The sequence below is a fragment of the Pempheris klunzingeri genome, chromosome 21, assembly GCF_042242105.1.
Source record: "Pempheris klunzingeri isolate RE-2024b chromosome 21, fPemKlu1.hap1, whole genome shotgun sequence".
NCBI classification, from domain to species: domain Eukaryota; kingdom Metazoa; phylum Chordata; class Actinopteri; order Acropomatiformes; family Pempheridae; genus Pempheris; species Pempheris klunzingeri.
Window position 1 is genome coordinate 5792281 of NC_092032.1, and position 20640 is coordinate 5812920.

General features: G+C 44.1%; 1 protein-coding gene across 4 annotated transcripts; it reads right to left on the reverse strand.

Moving 5' to 3' along the window:
• Positions 1-857: 857 nt before the first annotated feature.
• On the reverse strand, positions 858-20405 carry pfkpa (phosphofructokinase, platelet a). 4 transcript variants are annotated; one of them, XM_070852764.1, is made up of 22 exons: positions 20172-20405; positions 17411-17484; positions 16648-16725; positions 15592-15781; positions 14969-15134; positions 14636-14680; positions 14412-14520; positions 13613-13708; positions 12718-12810; positions 11817-11942; positions 10985-11049; positions 10606-10675; positions 9500-9646; positions 8348-8418; positions 8150-8237; positions 5417-5569; positions 4424-4588; positions 4158-4219; positions 3802-3913; positions 3111-3210; positions 2084-2189; positions 858-1713 (listed from the first exon to the last, which is right to left on the reverse strand). In XM_070852764.1, the coding sequence occupies exons 1-22, from the start codon at positions 20263-20265 to the stop codon at positions 1557-1559; spliced, it is 2367 nt and encodes a 788-aa protein (XP_070708865.1). In that variant the 5' UTR covers positions 20266-20405; the 3' UTR covers positions 858-1556. The 4 variants fall into 4 exon arrangements, with proteins under 4 accessions (XP_070708865.1, XP_070708864.1, XP_070708866.1 ...); XM_070852763.1 differs by lacking the exon at positions 5417-5569 and adding an exon at positions 6836-6988; XM_070852765.1 differs by lacking the exon at positions 13613-13708 and adding an exon at positions 14043-14138.
• Between the last annotated feature and the right edge of the window lie 235 nt (positions 20406-20640).

Below are 20640 nucleotides of genomic sequence, written 5' to 3' on the forward strand. Positions count from 1 at the left end.
ATTTTTTTATTTTTTTTTCCTGCTTCAAAGCTCAGGGAGGACGGGGTCGGTTGTCACAGTGCTTCCTACAGCCAAACTAGAGGGCGCCGTTTCATTGGTAACATCCAACTGTTTCCATGACATCATGCTCATTTCTGTCTGACCGTTTTGTTAAAGACATCTAAAACACTGAGCTGAAGAGAAATTATGTATTTTTTATGGATGAGCATCATTTTTCATATTGAAAACAGGAAGGTAATAGCTTTATTTCTAGTCTACCTTTCAGTTGCTAGCTTAAAGCACGTGGTAGCAACATGAAACCTTCATCAGGTCAGGTGAGGCCACCTGTGACATCCATTAGGTGTTAGATTCATTATGTTAGTTATGAAACTATGGCTTTAATAAAAGCTGGAATTGTCTCAACACTGTAAAATCCTTCATTTTACTTCTCGTTGCAGAGAATATTTCAGACAAACAGTCATGATTCACATTCGTGGCTTAAACAATTAGACAAATACAGTGAGGAGTGAAGAGATGGTGAATCTGTTCATGTGAAATCTGATTTGGTGTCTCCAGATCGAAAAAGTTACAAATTTCTTTTAAAAATCACATTTTCACAGAAACTCTATTGATAAATACGGCGATAACGAAGCCTGTGATGGGCTTGGTTGTTACAGTGTGTAAGAGTGAATAACTTCCTGATAAAATAAGCTCTAAGAATGAAAGGGATCCCATCTCAACCAAAGACCCTAAGCTTCCCTCCAATGTGGGAATGAGGTCTGTAAGATGACAAAGTGTGACAACAAACTACGGTCTCCCCTACTTTAAGTTAATGTTAATGTTAGGATGGTATAAATAAATCCAGTGACACTAATCAGTGGGGTACACTTCTCAAGTCTGAGTTTTATTCTGTGGGAAACAGAAGTCTCTTACACGTCTAACTCATTGGTGCAATATGACAGACAGCTACTCAGTACAGCAGTGCCTACAGTTAATAATACATCCATGTTTACAAGCAAAATAAACAATGTTAAAAAGATAAATATTAGTTTCAGTGTAAAGCACAGCATGCAGTTCTCTTGACCTGCAGCAGTAGAACTGTATTGCATAAGCCTCACGTAAAATATGCTGAACCTCACACTGGTTCTAGGCAGGTACACACTGGTTCTTACAGCAGATGCTGTGTCTATTCTGTCCTCGTGCAGCTCTGGGCTCTGAGCCTGCCTAAGCAACTGGAGACAGAGAAAGTGCAATTTAAAAACAACAGTGACACTAAACATCCAGGGCAACGAGGACACACAGATGCATGACAGGACAGCTGTGTGTGTGTGTGCGACAGTATGTGTGTGTTTGGTATTAGAAACACTGCAGAGGCTAGGTTACGGTTCGTCGGTGTGTCGGGACAAAACTGAGAGGAGACACTGACTGAAATGACACAAGCAGGACATGAACACGGTGTGTGGCCTAACAGAGGTGACTGGAGCTCTTTTACAACACACGTACCGACGGGGGGGGCCTCACAGACTCCCAGTCTCACACACTGACTGGACTTCACAGGCCACCATACGTACTGGCCTTCACATGGCTACCGAGGCGTCCGACTCTTTAGGCCGGTTGCGTACGACGTGCTCCAGCTGTCCAGAGTCTGAGACGTCGTAGCTCGTCTTGTACTTGGCCAGGATCTTCATCAGGGGACGCAGCTTCAGCCACCACTGCTCCTTAGGGATCCTGTGACTGCGGACAGAGGAGGGTGTGGTTAGGCTTTATTTCACACCGTAGCAGAAACGTCCTGACGCTCATGTTCACTTCTGATGGTCACCAGTGGCACAAATCTAATTTTCTGATGAATTGGGAGTAGGAAAAGAAAAGCTGTTTCCTCTGAACCATGAGGATGTGTTAGTAGAATGACTTAACAGCAGGTTGGGTGAGTTGGTATTAACATATAGAACAATTTAAAAAGACAATGTTAAAGAGTTGGAGGGGAACTAGGAAACAATGGCCAAAACCAAGAAAACAGTACATGATGACGAACAAGGCCATTATCTCAAACTTTGGAAAGCACCCTTTAGAGTTTTCCTTAAAGCTCAATTGCTGTGGGACATACACAAAGTCGGTGTCCTCCTTGAGCTGCACAACAGGCTGGAAGACCAGAGCCCTGCGACGCATCCCCAGCAGGCAGCAGGAGTCCTCGGTGTTGGCGAACACTCGGCCTGCGGGGAAACACCGGAGCAGTCAGGGGTGGGAACACGGGGACGCACTTGAGCTGTGCTTTTATATACAGCAGAGTGGAAATCATTTGGCAGTAGGTGTGGGAGATGATGGTGACCTTTTTGTTTTGTAAGCTGGAAAACAAAAATAGTAAATGAACAGTTCTGTGTGGATCTACGGGAGATGAGGTGCAACTGAAAACAAAAAGCAACTAAAGCAACATGAAGCAGCGACGACAGGCACGACAATGTGGGGCAAAGCACGATGGAGAACTGTGTCTGTTATTCCTACAGCCCACGCTCGTGGCTCAAGTTCAGATGACTTGTTAACTGGTAATGGTGAACTGGTAGCGTGGTGGCTACTGATTACTTTTGTGGAGCAGAGACACAGACTGGTAGCAGCGCTAACCAGTCATCGCTGTACCCCACAGGTGCCCAGACAGGCTGTGCGGATCTAAACTATGGCAGAGGAGTGGAAGAGACAGACGGGGACATGGAGCTAAATATACAGATGTAGATGGTCATGGAGCCAGCATGGAAAAAAAATATTTACCTTCATCTTATGTCATCCATGTGTATGGGAAATAGACATAAAAAACAAAGAGGAGTTTCAACTTGTTGTAAGTTGGAGCCTTTACACACATGCAGTGAGGTTTAAAGACAAACTACTGTTACACATCACTCACAGATGTCCGTGTTATTCATCAAAAAAAAGTCTTTAAGTGCATTCAAGTCAATTTCTCATCAAACTGTTTACTTCCTTTGAGAGGACAAAAAAAATAAAAAATACGTCAAGATGTCAGACAGTGACTCCATGACAGATCTGGGTAAAGGTCTGCTTCACAGCGGTCACGCCTCTGCAGGGAGGGAGGATCGACTACCACAGGCCATTTCACTAATACCCCAGTGGGGCGTTAGCCTTACCCTGTCTGAAGGTCTCCACCAGCTTTTTGGTGACCCACTGCATCGCCTTGGCAGAGATCTTGGTCCCAAAGTTCCGGTCGAATGGAGACGGCGCTCCTCCCTTTTCGACAGAAATAAAGTGGGTCATTTTGTTGAACAAATCATCATGAGGATGCGTTTCTGCTGTCTATTAAACAAAGTCTTTTCTCTCATTTTTGCTGTGGTCCGGCTTCATTTCATTATTTTTCTGTGTCACGTCCACAGTGAAGAAACAGGAAATGATAGAGATGAAAATGCATGAAAAGTCTGAGACCAGATTCAAACCCAGAGCCACCAGCGCGCCGATCACGCTTCTTTATTTCATATATAAAATAATGTCTCAGATCTAGTTGTTGTTTAATCACCAAACCTACTGTCATTTTTTCTGTTCTGTATCCAAGTACTTGAGGCAGAAACAAACCAATTTTCCCTTGAGGATCATCAAAGTTTTGTTTGATCCAGTTTCATCTGAGCTAATCTCAAGACACACAAAGCCAAAATACAACAAAGCTCGTCCATGTAAAAGGGGGCTCTGCATATTCATGATACAAATATAGAAAATTGTTTATTAAGGCTTCCTGAGTCTGGACCAGTTGTCACCCTTGAGACCGCTACAGAGGGGAGTACTTCCACTTAGTCAGTCTGGAATGGTGAGCGGTGTGGCTGTGATTACCTGCTGCATGTGTCCCAGCACATTCTTCCTAGAGTCAAACACTCCCTTCCCTTCTTCAGAGTACAGCTGGTAGATGAAGTCTGTAGTGTAGTTCTCATTACAGTTCTCATTCCTACACACACACAGTAAAAGAAAACAGGTGGGTTTCTACATTAACACGATGTCACTATAACATGAATTCAGGAACACTAAGATGAGAACAGCACTGCTGTTAAACTGATGGCATCAACGCTGGATCTGTTTACTATACAAGCAGCTTAAAACCAAAGCCCTCAAAAACACAGCAGCAGTAGTTTTCATTATATAATCACTGAGGGATGTAGCCTGAAAATGTAACATGGCTGTGTGCACTCTACCTGAGGACCAGTCCTCTCTGAATGCTGGTCTTCATTTTCTCTGTCAAATGTTCAACGTTGGCCTGTGGGAGCAAATACATGTGAGTTCAGCTGACCAGTAGATGGCGCAGTCCTGTAGAGGCAGCTCCAGAATTAAACCAGAATCCCCTCTAGTGGATAAAGTGAGAGATGACATGTTGGGGGACTGGAAGCTATAAACACAGAGTTGAGGAAGCAATCAGGTTTTGTGTGTGTGTGTGTGTTACCATGACGACATGATGCGTTACCTGCAGATCTCTGATGTCAAACGACTCCTCGTAGATGTAGGCGGCATCAGCTCCAGCAGCCAGGCCTCCTACACTGGCCAGGTAGCCACAGTAGCCCCCCATGGTCTCAATGATGAACACGCGTCTCTTGGTCCCACTGGCCGACTGCTTGATGCGGTCACAAGTCTGACACACGCATATAAGCTCACAGAGTCAGTATGATTACACACTGAGCATTATGAAACAGTAAGTCTGCAAAGCGGCCACTAAAAAGCTGTGTTTAATATATTACAGTGTCAACAAAGATTAGAGGTGTGATGATTAGAGGTCAGATACTGCTAAAGTAATACATTCTACATAGAAAAACAACAGCAAAACGCTCTTCTCAAGGCCAGCATGCTCATTTCTCAATCTGCACAAGAGTCAGCTTGCTACATTTAAATAATTCAGGCAGATTCATGCTAAAATGCTGCTTTCACCACCCACTGCAGTCCTGCATTAGGATGAGACAGCACATCAAAGGGTAAACTTCACATATCACTTTAGATGTTATCCATCCAGTTAAACTATATTTAGAGAGGACAGCCATCTTTTCTACTTCATCTGAGGGTAAAACTATCGATAGTCCAATGCTGATAGTCAGCAATATATCAGGTGACTGTGATGTCAGTAGACTCCACAGAGTTTCAGATGCTACAACAGCGTTGCAGTGATTTAAAGCTCCATAAAGCTGGGGGATAGCCTCACAATTAGTCCCTGGTATGGCTCAAGCTCCAAAAACCACTGGAACATAAATTGACCATAATGCAACTTGATGCAGGCTAATGCAGGCCTTCAGTTTCAGAGCAGTAGTGTGATTGGCTACAGAAATGTAACTTTACTGCACATCTGTGTCTGGAACCTGCCAGCTTGTTGAGTAAAAGCACTGGACCATTAACTTTATATCATGTGTCATTTTCATCCTTTTTGCATTAGCATCTTGACCAAAGCGCGGCGGCGGTTCGACTGTCTTACCTCCACGATGGCATTGAGGGCCGTGTCTGCCCCGATACTTAGATCTGTGCCCGGCACATTGTTACTTATGGTGGCAGGCAGCATACACATCGGGATGCAAAACTCCTCATAGGTAGCGCGAGTCTCATACAGCTGCAGCAGACTCTCAAACGCCTGAAGCGGCAGTATATGAAAACGCGTTAGAGGCGCAGAACGCCGGCCACTGAGAGAGAGAGATGAATCTCTCTCAGTTTGTTAGAGCGTATCCTGCCATTCCGGCTCATTCCGTGTGATAGCGGCAATGGCTTCCCTTTGGCATAAAGGACAGGAGGACAGAAGTGTGAATAGAAACACAGAGAGGAATGTCCAGAAGGGAAAATGAAGACAATGGAGGAGAAAGGACACTGAAAGAGTGGCAGAGTGGAGCCACAAAAGATAGGGGAACACAAAATGTAGAAGGAGGGAGGGACAGGATAGAACAGAGGGAGGAAAGACAGGAAGAGACGAAGGCGTAAAATGAAGAAACGGGACAGAGGTCTGTGTGTTTGTGAGCCTCAGCAGCTCAATGCGGTGACACTGCATAGGCCAACCATAAGACAGCCATATCTGCTGCAGAAGGTCGTATGCGGGGAAGACGAGCACTGATCGAGTCTGCACACACAGCAAGAGGATGAAGAATGAAGATGGTGGCAAAGCAAAGATTCGGGGTCAGATCAGTTTTTGCGTTTACATTAGCGGAGGTTCCTGAGGTATGTGTTAAGAGCAATTACTTTCTACTGCTTTCTTACTGCTAAATTCTTAGCACAGACAACATCAAATGACTAAATAACGTTAGTGTAAGAGCGCCATTATCAATTCAAGCAGACACACAATACTACAAAGTTTTAGTGTTCTGTAGCTGTATGTCTGCATGCTGTTAACCACTCATCTTGATGTTAAAGATGTAGGGGGGGGGCACAAACACAGTCAGGAGGAAGAGCAGGCAGAGCAGACATGGCGGTCACGACACTCGTGCACCTCACGGCATGCCTCCATGTTGCCACTCACTTACCTGATTAGGAAGGGAGGGATGCTACTTTGCAACTTGGTTTGACCTTTACCAGTCACGCCTCACAGTAAAGACAGGACTCAGTTTGTCTGTCTGGCTCAGTGTCTCAAGTTTTTACTGGAGTTTGATTCCAATCGTGACAAAAAAGATGCCATGTTCACAACATTTTCTGCCAAATAAGTCACAGACTGCACTGCCGACTGGTAAAAACGACAGAGTGAGCAATTTCTCCCTCCTTGAAACGTGATTGGCTGACTGGCAATGTGAGCGTAAGCATGTTCTGAGTGTTTGTCCGCTTGCGTGCACGTGTGTGTGTGTGTGTGTGTGTGTTTTAGATCTGTCTCTCCCTGTTGGTGAGATCATCTACTCTGGTTGCCAGCCCCATCACTTACAGTAGTGATGGCGTTCAGAGCCGTGTCAGCGCCAATGCTGAGGTCTGAGCCCGGCACATTGTTGGAGACAGTGGCTGGGACCATGACCATGGGCACACAGAACTCGTCATATTTCCCACGCGCCGTTAACAATTCCAGCAGTGACAGGAAGGCCTGCAGGGCAGAGCCAATGGCTTTAGTGTCTGTAAGGGTGGAACTTTGGCAGGTGGGTTTGGTTGAGAGGTGCTACTTGCCACAAGGAAGGGAGAGAAAAAAAGTGGAGGGTGCCAAGGGGGGGAGCCAGGTCTATCACAACGGACAGCAGCGAAACAGACAGGTACTACTCCACACACTCAAAACAGACACACACACCACACACACACATTCATACAAACACACACACACACACACACACACACACACACAAATCCATTCATACACACATCACAAAATAAAGCTGGTGAGCATCTAAACGGGAGTGCGTGAAATGGCTGGAAAATAAGCGGGAGCTCTTCATTTCCAATTAAAACCACAGACTGTACAAAGAAGTCGATGTAGCCACCGTGACATCACTCATTGGTTTGTGAAGCCTCAAGTTCAGCTTTACAGGAGTCTATCTGCCTCCATTGCCATCTTGGTTTTTAGGAAACAGAAGTGACATCCGTTCTGCAAAGACCGTCTCTGGTTGGTTAGTCACAATGTAGTCCCGCCCCAAAGCATACCCTGCTTTATTCTAGTCTATTTTCCACTAAAATGGGACCACAATGTACTAAATGAGCATCGTGCCATATGGGAGAAGACTTGAAACTAGCGACTGAGACCATAAACTCACTAGGAAGATGTTTTCTGAGGTAATAAATCAAGTGAGAAGTAAGGTCATTTTCCCAAAGACTTCAATACAACCGGAAGTCTTTTTCCAACCAGCATAGGTTTAAGGAGCTTAATGCATCGGCTTCACTTTGCAGACCTGGAAGCTACGTCCACTTCGTTATACAGTCTATGATCAAAACCAACTCATCTATATTAGCTACTGTGATATATATATAAAAACAATTCAAATGTCTTGAATACACATTAATTGAGATATGACTGATGGAAAGGGTCAAAATCACAATGTCACTGTTATATACTGTACATGTGATAGAGTAATGAGTAATGTCTCAACAGTTACTTTGTCATTTTTAAGTGTGTGAGCAAAACTGTAACGTTTATGAAATATAGCATTGCTGCTAATGTCATGAATTTTCAAAACTCAAGAGCTAAAAAGCTTTTGGAAATCAAAGAAACTGAATGTAGCCTCATTAGCTGATAGGGACAAAAGGGTGTGAAACATACCTCAAATCCACCAACAATTAGCAGTGCATTAATGTTGTGCTTTCGCATCTGCTCAGCAATTTTTTCTACATGCTTTGCAGGAAGTGTTCTGAGGGAAGGAAGAGAAAGAACTACATTGGTATTCGTTATAAAACATAATTATCAAATAAAAAGCGGATTCCAGCTTAAATGCTCAGAGATAACAGGTCAAGACTTAACCTTTTGGTTCCCAGCAGAGATCCACCTTGTCCTGTCCATCCTCCAACATCAGCCCATTTAATCTCCTTAATCTGAGGGGAAGACAACAGCAAAACACGCAATATTATCAAGTCTTATTGGAGTGCCCCATCACATTTATATACTTCCTTTAGCATTCAAGTGTATGAATTCTATGTCTACCATTGTTCCTGTGTTGTTGGTCCATTTAACACACACTCAGAACTTCCAGCTACAGTAGTGCATTATCTGATAAGTCCTCCTAGTGCAGAGACTGTTGGGAGGAGAGTTAATTTTCTGGACGCAATCTCTTATATTTAAAGAGGAACTGGAGCAGAGAAAATACAGAGGTGTGTGGCAGAGAGTCCCAGAGCACTTAAGTATAGAAATCCATTACTCCCGCTGCTGTAATCTTCTTAGGGTCAGTTGGCGCAGTCTGATTTCAGCTGGCTGGGACACACTCAGGGTGTTTAACTAACCAGTGAGACTGGAGACATTTTAATGAAAATAAATGGTCAGATGGTTTGTCAAGTGCTGTTTTGTGAATAGGCCAACTATGGACTGAGGGGATTTGAGGTTTTCCACTGGGAAAAGGTCAGACGAGGATAAGGTAGCGGTGTGAAACCAGTTTTACCAGTCATAGAGGAGGAAAATAACAATGTCTCATATTACAGCACATTCTCACACAAAACAGGTTTCACTAAAAGACGTCCTCCATTGTTAGATCAGGCGACAATCATGCCACTGTCCGAAGCTGTGTTTTACAGGATGTGTCACATGTTGCCCTCTATCGCTTTGCTGTGGTACTGCATCAGCTTTAGCTGAGCAGTGTGGAGGAGGAACAGTCACTGTGGGAAATTGGTTTACAATAATCTGGAGAGATTATCCCCCGAGTTTCCCTGATTATTCTCCAGTCAGAGAGCCAACAGTGATTGTGTGCTGTCTGATTCACCAAATCTACTGTCTATTAACACATGAAAGTAATAATACACACAACATTTTATTTAACTATCTGATTAATCAATTTAAATTATAACATTAAATCTCCATAGTGTGATGATTTTCCCACAATATTTGTAGGAATGAGATTGCAAAGGGATGTATACATGCAATGGTGCAGTACATGTAGCAGTATGGCAGTGCTTTAGGACCCACCTGTCCTTTGTAGAAGCCCTCAAAGCCATCACTGACAGCAAACATCTTGTGCCCCTCAGAGATGCCCACCCTGACAGCTGAACGGACGGCTGCATTCATACCAGCTGCAGGGGCACCGACATTCAACACTGCCACATTGAAGCCGCTCTGAGGGCAGAAAACAGACATCAAACCCGACATCAATTGTTTAGTCATCACACTAAATAATGAGAGTATGTCGCAGTTGTTGGACAGTTCGATCGAGCTCTGCAGAGCAAGTCAATAAATGGTTTCTAGTCTCTCAGCTACATGCTGGGTCTGCAGTGGTCGTTATCACAGATGCAGGGGGGGCCCAGACCCTTAGGCGAGCGCCACAGCGTGGTGTCCGCCGTGCTGCATCTTCACTTCACTGAGCTTTAGTCTGAGCTGCTTCCTTTGGAGCAACAGCAGCAGGCTGCCGCACCTCCTGGCAGGGTTGAACAAGTCATCCCTCAGCTGGGAGCCAGGTGTCATCCGATATCACTGCACCACACACCAGCGCTCAGACACCTGGGTCTCATGTGAAGCCCATCTCTACAATTATAGGCTACACAGCAAGTAAAAGGTAACGCAGCAAGCAGGTTGTTAAGTCATAATAAACCACATTATTTTCCCCAGCAGGAACCAAGCGACACCATAATCTGATGGATGCCACTGTTACTAGCATGCTGTAATTCATGTGTTTTCAGAGGAACACTCACATTGTTCAATTTGGCCGAACCACACATTTACAAGAATACTTTACTTGATGAGTGAGCCCTGTTCTGCCAAGGATTCCTCTGAAAATAGCAGCAGCACAGTGCACCATGACTGCAGTGGCTGAGTCATTATTTGTGTGCAAACTCTGAGGACAGCGTAATAAAAAATTAAACGTCTCAGTGGCTGGGGAAGGCCAGTTCGTCTGTCTAAAAACAACCAGTGCTCGAGGCATGGCGGGGACGCCAGCTGGGTGTGTGAACAAAAACACACTGCTCAGTGTGTGTCTGTGTGTGTGTGTGTATTTCTAGCTCGTGTTAGGAGAGAGCAACAGAGCTGTGTCACTGTTAAAAGTCCCAAAGGGAATGTCAAGATGTCGCGAGGTGACTTACATTTGGCAGTTCGGATTCTGGCTTACGATGAGCCAGCAGTTTGTACGTCTTCAGGTTGTTTTCAAAACTCCTGCAGAAAAACACAGATATCATTACATGTCACAGTTGTGCGAAATATTTTCAGCGCCATGTCCATGAAAAGGCTCAATATAAAGGTGCTCACTAAGGGTTTCATTTTGCATCAATTATTTCCGACTGATTGTTGACTGCATCCTGTGCATAAACAACAGACTGGTGGTGTTCTCAAATAGCACCAGGAACCACTTTCCCTACTACACTTGTCTTCAGTAAGCAACATCAAACTGATGCCATGTCTTGATCTTGAGAGGAGTGATGGCTTTGGTGTATGGGATCAATCCTAGAGGGCCGTCAGTCGTACCTGCCCCGAAGCTTAACTGCCTCTTCAAACCGTTTCTCGTCCATGGCCTTCTGAACCTCTTGAGTCTAAGGAAAAGAGGGGAGTATTTTCACTGTTTGAATCCAGTCCTACATCATATATTGTACATCCGGTATGCACAACACTGAGGCACTTTGTTTAATTTGTATCAGCTAAATATCTGCAGGCACTCATACTGTGATCTCTGACATGTCTTTTGTAAGCGAAACAATTGCTGCATGTAAGACTAATCACCTCTCTAGCCTAACAATGACAGAGTAAACATCTGTTCCACCTTAACAATAGCTGCTATGTAACCTTGTTTGACCTGTAATAGACTTGTCCGCACTGCCTAAACCAGTTTCATTCTGAAATTAACAGAAAGCTATGGCTAGATTTTCTCTTTAGTCTGTCAAAATCCACACGAATCCAAAGACACACGAGCACAATAACAAAGCTTCTTTGTGCGTTTCTATGGTTTCTATGGAGATGGGTGGCTATTACATCACCATCCTGTGGGCAGTCATCGCCAACCCTGCCAAATGCTTCAGATAATCATTAACCAGACATAACTGCCTCTCAAACAATACAGCTCTCTTGTGAGCATTAGTGCCACTCCAGGCCCAATAGGCTGTGCTGTTTGTCATCATTACTGATGCTCCTTCACCCCATCCCCAGAGAGTCTGCCTCTCTGAGTTCACTACAGTCATTTCCTGGTGTTTGTGTTTGAGGTTTCCCCCCGTCCTCAGCTCCTGCACTTTTGGAAATGGGTGTTTATGTGTGTGTACTAATGTGTGACGGTCTTGGCATGTTTCCAGCCCAGTCCAGTGCCTACCATCTGCACACACTCCATCAGAGGCAGGCGCACCGATTGGTTACCACACAGAGAGACCACACAGGCTGGCGTGTTGGCTGTGGTCTCCAGAAGGGCAAGAACAGCCTCCACACCCATACGGCTGGCCTGTGTAAGCAAACACACACACACACACACACAGATAAAACTGCATCATCATCACTATCAAAACCTGTCGTGTTTCTCCTGTACACCTGTGGTGTTTTCTTTACCAACACATTCTTCCCTAGATCGAGCAACTATTTCACACTGGAGGCAAAACTGGACTCAAGACTGGAATAAATTCTCCAGTACGTCTATTTCTCTGCTTCAGTTTTTAGCTCATTTTGGTAAACATGAAGAAATCTGTCACTCGCTGTCTGTGATGCACTGCTTCACATGTTGAGCTATAAATCTGTTAATGTGCTTAACCTAAAACCTGGGGCCATTTCTCCTCGGACACACACAGGATTAAACAGGAAGCGCTCTGGACAGCTGGAATATTCCTACCAAAATATTTCAAATAGCGCTCACAGCAAAGGTGTGTAGCAGGTTAAAGGTAGAGAGTGAATTTCTATTATAAATATTACAACAAATAAAAAGTCACACATGTAAATTGTAGTCAAAAAAGATAAATCACACACTGACAATGTTATGGTTCTAAAATCAGAGTGTAATCATCACATTTGCAAATAAAAGTTATTCACTCAACTAATTGATTTGTCAAAATAATGTCAGAACAAAGTGAAAAATGCCTGCTAGAAATCTGCCACAGTCCAAGGAACAATGTTTACTATGATATGTGCCAAAGAAAAGCATCAACTCTTGATATTTGAGAACCTGCACCCAGCTCTTTGGTACTTTGCTTGAAAAATTAATAAAATGATGAAGTAAAAGGACTTACCAGGATACGGTCAAAAGCAGAAGGTGTTCCTCCTCTCTGCACATGCCCCAGGATTGTCACTCGTGTGTCGAAACCCAAGCATTTGACGACAAGCTAGGAGAATAAAACGTGCAGGTCAGGCAAATATGTTGGTGATACATTTTGTTATTCCTCTAATAGGAAATAGTACTGTAAATTCAACTAATGGATCCTTCACATGAAATGGTGCTAATTTATCTCATGCATATTAGTAACACCGCTGAATATGAAACTATGTCTGCAATACAATTATACAGTGGAACAAATTTATGTGCAAAACATACAACATACATGGAGGTACACATCACGCACTGACACACAAACACAGTAAAAAAGCTGAAGAGAAGGGGAAACAGCAAAGCACAAGCAAGCCATTCTAAGTTTTCAGTCATGTTAGCGCCGAGCTCTTAGCTTATTCTTAACATCGCGCTAGATCCCAAGCAGAAATTGCTGAATTGAATGGAAATACAGGGGTACTGTACAAGATGCTTGACATGTTTGCCCTCAAATGTACAGTTAGTGCAGGGTCATGGGATCGGGTCATAATTCCTATGAGCAAATTTACAGAGTGAAGGTGTCAAAACATTTCCAATAAGAAAACATATTCAATACAACTATGTGTGAGGTAGTTACAGGTAAATGACACTCGATTTTACAGATGTGTGAGTTTAGTGAGGGTGTGTGCTCAGCGTTTCACAGCAGTAGTAGTATGGTGAAAGCCATCTTACCAAACTAGAGAGTGTGTCTGACAGAGCAATCCAGAAACACAGCAACAGAGTCAAAGCCACATCGGGGCAGCAGTACAGTAGTAGAGGTCATACAGGAGGCAGTCGAAGATGGAACTTGCCACACTTTTTACACAAAACTCTGTACTTACATTTTTGATATAGTCAGTGGTAATGGGCTTGTTGCTACGATCAATCGCCCCTTCGGCTACAATTATGATATTCAGCCTTTTCATCCCTGCTCGGTTCTACAAGGGGGGTGGTGGAGAAACAACATGACAGAAAAACTGAGACTGTGGCTGTGACGTGGGCTTTCAGAAGCATGGGGCCCAGACAATGCTGACAGCCGGGGAGCTGAGGGCCGATTGTTTCATCATGAAGGATGTCGTTGCAGGTTGTGTTTGACCAGTAACATCCTGTCGAACTTGTTGCTTGCCGTCACTGCGTTATTGTAGACGTAGCATGGAGTTTCATTATCTCCCAGATGGATTTGGATTGTATAAGTTAGCTCTTTGTGGCTGATTTCCATCCGTCAGATCTCCATGCTTCTGGCTTCCCCTTTCTTTGCACTCAGGTACTCACGTCCTTGACAATACTAGAGGTTATAGGCTTCCCATGCCTGTCAATGGCTCCCTCTGCAACTATGATTATGTTCAGTCTTGTGCCCCTGGAACGGGTCTGAATCATAGAACAACGGCACGTTTCCAAAGCAGAAAAAACACAACAAGACAATAGACGGCTGAGACTAAACACTTTCCCTCACGTCAGTCTCCCCTGATTAAAAAAAAGTCAGAATTCTCTCCTTGTAAAAAGACTGTGCAGAAAAATAACATAATAACATTATAAGAACAACATCATTGCCGTGTAAAACAAGTCAGCTAGGAAACATTATATAGCATTAGCAATATGGTTCATTGGGTTTACTGCAGGGAACAAATAAGATCGTGTTACCGCAGACAGTTTTTGACACATCTTATCCTCCCAGCCGTCCTCTGGGGGCATCTCAGGGATCAACACCCAGTCTGCCCCACAAGCCAGGGCGCTCACCAAGGCCAGGTAGCTAGAATAAAGCACACAGACAGAGCACTGTGTATATAAACAGTGGAGATAATGGTCTCTGTCTAAGGAATTTTGATTTTTGGATCTGGTTTCAAGTTTATCAAATGCATTCTTACCCACAGTGTCTGCCCATGACCTCCAAAACAAATGTTCTCTGGTGACTAAAAGATTGGGACAGAAAATATGACAGAGGGTTGAGTTATACGGCAGTAGACCGATGCATTCAAAAGCAGACATTAAAGCGATTATCGTAAATGGAGCTGAATCTGAATCTGCACTGAAATCAATGCAGTCAAATCACATTTCTCTAATTTCTGTTTACATGCATCAGCTTGAAGGAAGCGATTCAGTGAAAAGAGCGGGTCTGACCATCACCACTGTTCATAGCCTCACCAAATATAACAGATAGAAATAAACAAACAAACATAGCTGCTCTATCTCCCCTTTACCTCTGTGCAGTGGTCATTATGGCGTCCACCACCTCGATGATTCTGTGCAGAGCCGAGTCAGTGCCGATTGTCATGTCAGTTCCACAGAAGTCATTATCAATGGAGCCAACCATCCCCACGATGTGAAGGGCCGAATACTTCTGAACAGCATCGGCTTCGATCAGGCCTGAAAGGATCACAAAGTAAGGCCTGAACCACTGTTTTCCAGAGTATTTCTGCAGTGATTCAGACAGGTTACTCTCATAGCCTGCTGGCAAAATATAACATGAGCAGCAATGGAAACTGCTGAGCTCAGGGAAAAACCTAAACACTGTAAGAAACATCACTGATTTACAAGACAAATCACTTCAGATTAGAACTTTATGTTTTAAGTGACTATTAAACTTTATCCTGTTTTGGCAAACTAGAGAGTTTTTTCACTGTCATGATTTTAAAAGGTGGTAAAACTTTATCGTTTGATCAAATTTGTAAATATTTAGAGTGACCATATTGAATAGATCTCCACTGGGCATACAAAAGGTTGAATTTAGCAACTCCGCTTTGTGGAAAAAAAAAAAACAAAAGAGCGAGCACATCCTAGATAAAATACTAAAGCAAAGATGAAGTCCACCTTCCCTCAGTACCTTGCTCCACCAGCTCCCCCAGCAGCCCGCTCCACTCCTCTCTGAAGAGGTTGGCTCCTGTCAGACTGCCATCTCCGCCGATCACGCACAGGTTGGTGATGCCGTGCTGCACCAGGTTGTGAGCTGCCTTCAGGCGTCCTTCATGATTGCGAAACTCTTTACAGCGGGCACTGCCGATAACAGTCCCACCCTGAGGACGACAGGTGTGAACATTTCTTCAGCCTAATACAAGACATCGTTTTTCATACCTCACTTGTGTGTCCTTGGTGCAGTTTGGTGTTCAGTGTGTTGCTTGAGGACACTGACATGAGTAAACACAGCTGAGGAACTGGCTGCTGGGATGTAAGGGGATGACCTCCCTAATCACTAACCAGCTCTATTTTCCACACCTATATTAAGGGCCAACAAAGCATATTTGGAAACCCAATTTAGCATTATCTAATTTAGAGAATGACACCATCCGCCATTGATTAACCAGTGGACAATCTCCACAATCTCTACAGTGAAACACAGGAAATGAGAAAGACAGGGAGGGTGAGAGAGAAAGAGAGGTCGTAGTGTGACCTGTTGTGAAAACAGAACTGTGGGTGAAAAAAATCCAGTTGTTTTTATTGGGCGTCTTTACAAAACATACTGCTGATGAAGAAAATCAACAGAACAGACGCACACTGGGAGAGAAAAACAGAGAGAGGCTGGGCAGAGTGAGTGGCTGTGTGTGCACTAAGAGACCAGAGGTGTAGGACTGTGTGTGTGTGTGTGTGTGTGTGTGTGTGTGTGTGTGGGAGGGTAAAAGATAACTGAAGGGAAAATCAGGTGAGCAGATTAAACTATTTTGTGAGTAAACACTAAAGCTGCACAGAATTAACATGGTGAATAAGAAATGACCTACTATAAACAGCCTTATCAGCCTTATATTTTAGCTCTCTGTACTGTAATATGAAACATTTGGGTAGAAAATTATAGTTTAAAAGTTACTGTATTTTTATTTCAAAATGTTTAACACTAACAGAAATCCACAGATTAGGGAGCTGTTCCTGGAGCCCATCAGTCACTCACCACTTGAAGCATGCTGGAGACACTTTCCCATGTAGCTTCCTTTATGTTTTCTCCACCATCCACCATACCCTGATAACCCTGAGACAAAAAGCAAAAAGCTTTTTTAGTAAATAAATACATAAGGTTTTTCAAACAGGTACAAACAACAGCTGGAGTGATGTGGACTTCAAACTGCATCAGTAATTCATCATGACTCAGAACTAAACTATTTCAACCTAATGCAACACTACAGAACAGTACAGACGAGGAATAGTGAAACTCAAGAATTTTATATGGAAGGTTTTATATTTATTCCTGCAGGAGAACTCCCACAGCACCGTGGTGTGTGAGCGGAAGGGGAGTTTCATACGAGGCATCTGCTAAAGCCTCAAGTCAGTTATGTAACAACACGCTGAGCGAGGAGTTCCATGACTCACACAGATGTGCAGGGATCACAGGATGAGCAAGCAGAGCACGGCCCTCGCCAGAGCTCCGCTAGCATCTGTTATGCATGCAGGCTGGGATCCTGCTGTTGTCAATATGCAACAAAAGTGCAGCCGTCCCTTCATGAATTTACCCGTCAAACACTTGCCAATCCCTCTGATATATTTGACATTACTTTGCTAAAAAAATAGATTCCTCTGCTGAAAGAAAGCTTTAACCATTGCATATCTTACCTAAAGTGAGTCTAAAATGTACAGGTCTTAGCATGCGAGTCATGTTTCCCTACTTAGAAACTATGAACAGGCCTTACAACTGATCACCATCACAGGTATGGGCTCACCTCATGAATGAAATAAACTTTTGCTCCCACATATAACCCCATTCGAACCACGGCACGTACAGCAGCATTCATCCCTGAAAGAAACAAAAAGTACTCTTAACGATAAAACAAACTTCATGCGACATGGCAGTGATGAGCAGGGGAAATAGTGAAGCTTTAAAGAGAGAAAACATATCAAACAAATCAATGTAAACTCCTGATTCGCATGGCTGTCCCAGTTATTCATTTCATCTCTGTCATAGAAAGCTGCAGCATTAAACTTTAATTTTATTTAACTTCCTCTCTCTAAGAACGTACAGTATCTGTCTTGAATGTGTGTTGGTGTGTGTTTGTAAGCACGGCCTATCTGTGTTTAGATCGGGCCAAATGGTTTTCACACCACAGCTCATTGCCATTTTTGGTCAAAAAGGTTCCTCCAGCTCCTCCTACAGCTGCTCAGTTACTTAGTGGTTAGTCCAAGTGAACTGAGTAACCACTGCTCTGTGACTTGAATGTTGATCAGTTAATGTTAGCTTAAACAGTGATGGTGGGAATAATGGATAATGCTTTACCCACAGCAGGCAGACAGGATCTTGGCCGACTGGAGGAGATATAAACAACAGAAGAAAGGACTGGGCGTCAAGAGAATACTGCAGCTCTAAAGGCAGCCAAGCAGTGCCGCTGCTAGGCAACGCAAACGTTTAGGCCACTGGGGCAGTGGAGAGGACAGAAATGGATGTGAAGAGACAGTGACATTTGTAATGTAAACTGTGGTGGGAAGTAAAAACCCCTCAGAAATCAGTGAAATGTTCCTACATGGAAAATGACAGAACTAACAAAGCACCAGTAACCACTAGGAAGGGAGCAGCCATTCGCCATATTGTCCAGTGTAACAGCCTGTGCCCTATTGTCTCCTTACATAACTATGTTCATAACTGCGCCTGGTTTAACAACAGTCAGAGAAGACAGAAGGCGCTTAGAGACTGAGGAGTAAGAAAAACTGAGATAAAACTGCAAAATTAGCCTTGAAATGAGTCTTTCATGCTTCCTGTCGAGCTTGGAGGTCTTTATCAAAGCTAAAAGTCACTAAGAAAACTTAGTAACTTTTAGCTTTCTCTTTCTGCAGGACTGACATGTTCTCGTGCAGAGAGTGAAAACATCAAGCCAAGGCTACACAATACCCTCTGACAATGACATTGAGCTCCTGTCATGCATGCCACAGCCTCATTGGTTTGCTCTGGGGCCAGCTACATGCTTTTTCCCCCCTGTGCATTTGTTCATGTGTGCCCTAACAGCGAAGGCTGCTTCTAAAACCACCTGCCAAAGATCGCTTCATATGTCCTGAGCCATAATGCACGGAATTTGGCTGATAACTCATGCGCAGAAAACTGCAGCGTTGCTTCTTGTTGAAAGAGAAGCGCAGTAAGAATGCAAGCTGAAACAACTCCAGGCTGACCTCCCAGAGAAGACCTCTTCTCGTGTCACAGTGGGAACGGCGCAGGCGTAAATAATAAAATTAACGATGGCTGTACTCCATTTAGCTGCTTCGGCGTTGTCCATGCTGGCCCGGTGTCACACTGTCATGGCTTAGCAGGACACTTGTGCTTTTCTTACTATGACAGGTCAAAATATCTGCTATGAAAACGGATTATAGCAGACAAACTATTACATAAACTGCACAACACCAGAAGTGATTTCCCATAGTTTAATAGACACACACACACTGTGTACCTCTGCACCAGCACAGGAACATCTGGTTTAAAAGATATTTACTCTTTTTGACAAGCCACTTAGACTGACATACTCCTGTTAATTTAGACTGAATGGCTGTTTAATGTGTTGGATATAAAAAAAAAAAAATAGTGTTTCATTAAGTTTATATCAATCATAGTATAACTGATCCCAATGACTTTGGATGTCTAGATAACACACGCCACATCTTCAATACTTCAGCATGTTACAGTAATGTCCAGCCTGGTAGTGCGTTCTCTAATATAGCATCATTATTCAGCCTAACTCCCACTAATGTATAGTTTAATGTATAGTTTATGCCTCCATACTCATCAGTCGTGTGTAAAAGCAGCGTTACAGTCAAATTGAGAAGGAGCCGGTGAGCACGTGACCAGGGTTTACTCTATGACGCAAGCCGGACCGGCGGAAATGTATGTAGCTCATCACGTACACAGGATACAGGCATCCCACCACCGGCCCTCTGTGCCTGCTGTGCCTGCTAACCACCACCTCAAGCCTCGTCTCTCTCATAACCAACATGTGAGGATAATTATGCTGTTCAGCACCTCCCGTTGTCAGAAGCCTGCTTTACACGTCGCCCGGTCCAAGCCGCAATGCAGTGGCCTGCGGCAGTTATCACTGCCTCATCCAAGTTAATTAGACTGGGAGTCAATTACAACAGTAACACAAACTGAAGCGGTTATTATGCACGGATAATAAACTCTGGGGTGAGAACAGGAAATGACTCTCTAAACTGTTGTCACCGTGCGTAGCGACACGAGCGCCACCAAGTCAGTGACAAAGAGTGATGCTGTTAGCAGGTTAGCCGGATGTGTCACGTTAGCATGCTAACTGGCGGGCTTCCCGAACTAACAGTCACAACGTCACCGTGTTAATGTGACGGCTTTAACTGCAGCGCAGCGCTTCGTTGGAAAATATCGCCTCGCTCCTCCAACAGTGCAGCACCACACGGGTGAAGCCGTGTGCTGTGGCCCCCAGAGGGCCTGAGCACACCGGCACATATCTGTGAGACTGTCGGTCCTCAGTTTACCTTGAGCATCCCCTCCGCTCGTCAGCACTGCGATAGCTTTCCCTGCTCCCGACAGGTTCTCAAAGAATATTTTCTTGGTGTCTGGCTGCGCCATTTTCACAGCGGTTCAGTATATATATCCAAGTCCAATTCGATAAAATAATAAAACGGGCCCGCAACAAAATAAAAGTGTTAAATTGATGAAGGGCACCAGCCGTCCGCCCCTCTACCTATGTATGCCCGCTACACTCTCCTTCTCACTGTTCCGCATCTATTTGTCGATTTGCATAGGCCGACCGTGAGGACAGTGATTGACACCTCCGTGAGCCAACCGGATTTACATTCAAGTAGCTTTCCTTCGATGTTGAACCAATGGAAACAAGCGTGCTGACCAGTGGGCGGGGCAGACATTTGGAGGATGCCACTGTGGCTCACAGCAGGTCGCAGGGATGTTGATGACAGTAAACCCATCTAAAGTGAATTTATTTTA

Coding starts and splice junctions, on each gene's coding strand:
- pfkpa (XM_070852764.1), bottom strand. CDS start 20,265: ATGGCGCAGCCAGACACCAAGAAAATATTCTTTGAGAACCTGTCGGGA. Junction 8,238..8,347: donor TCTCTGCTGGGAACCAAAAG/GTTAAGTCTTGA, acceptor TCCTTCCCTCAG/AACACTTCCTGCAAAGCATG. Junction 2,190..3,110: donor GGTGGAGACCTTCAGACAGG/GTAAGGCTAACG, acceptor GTTTCCCCGCAG/GCCGAGTGTTCGCCAACACC.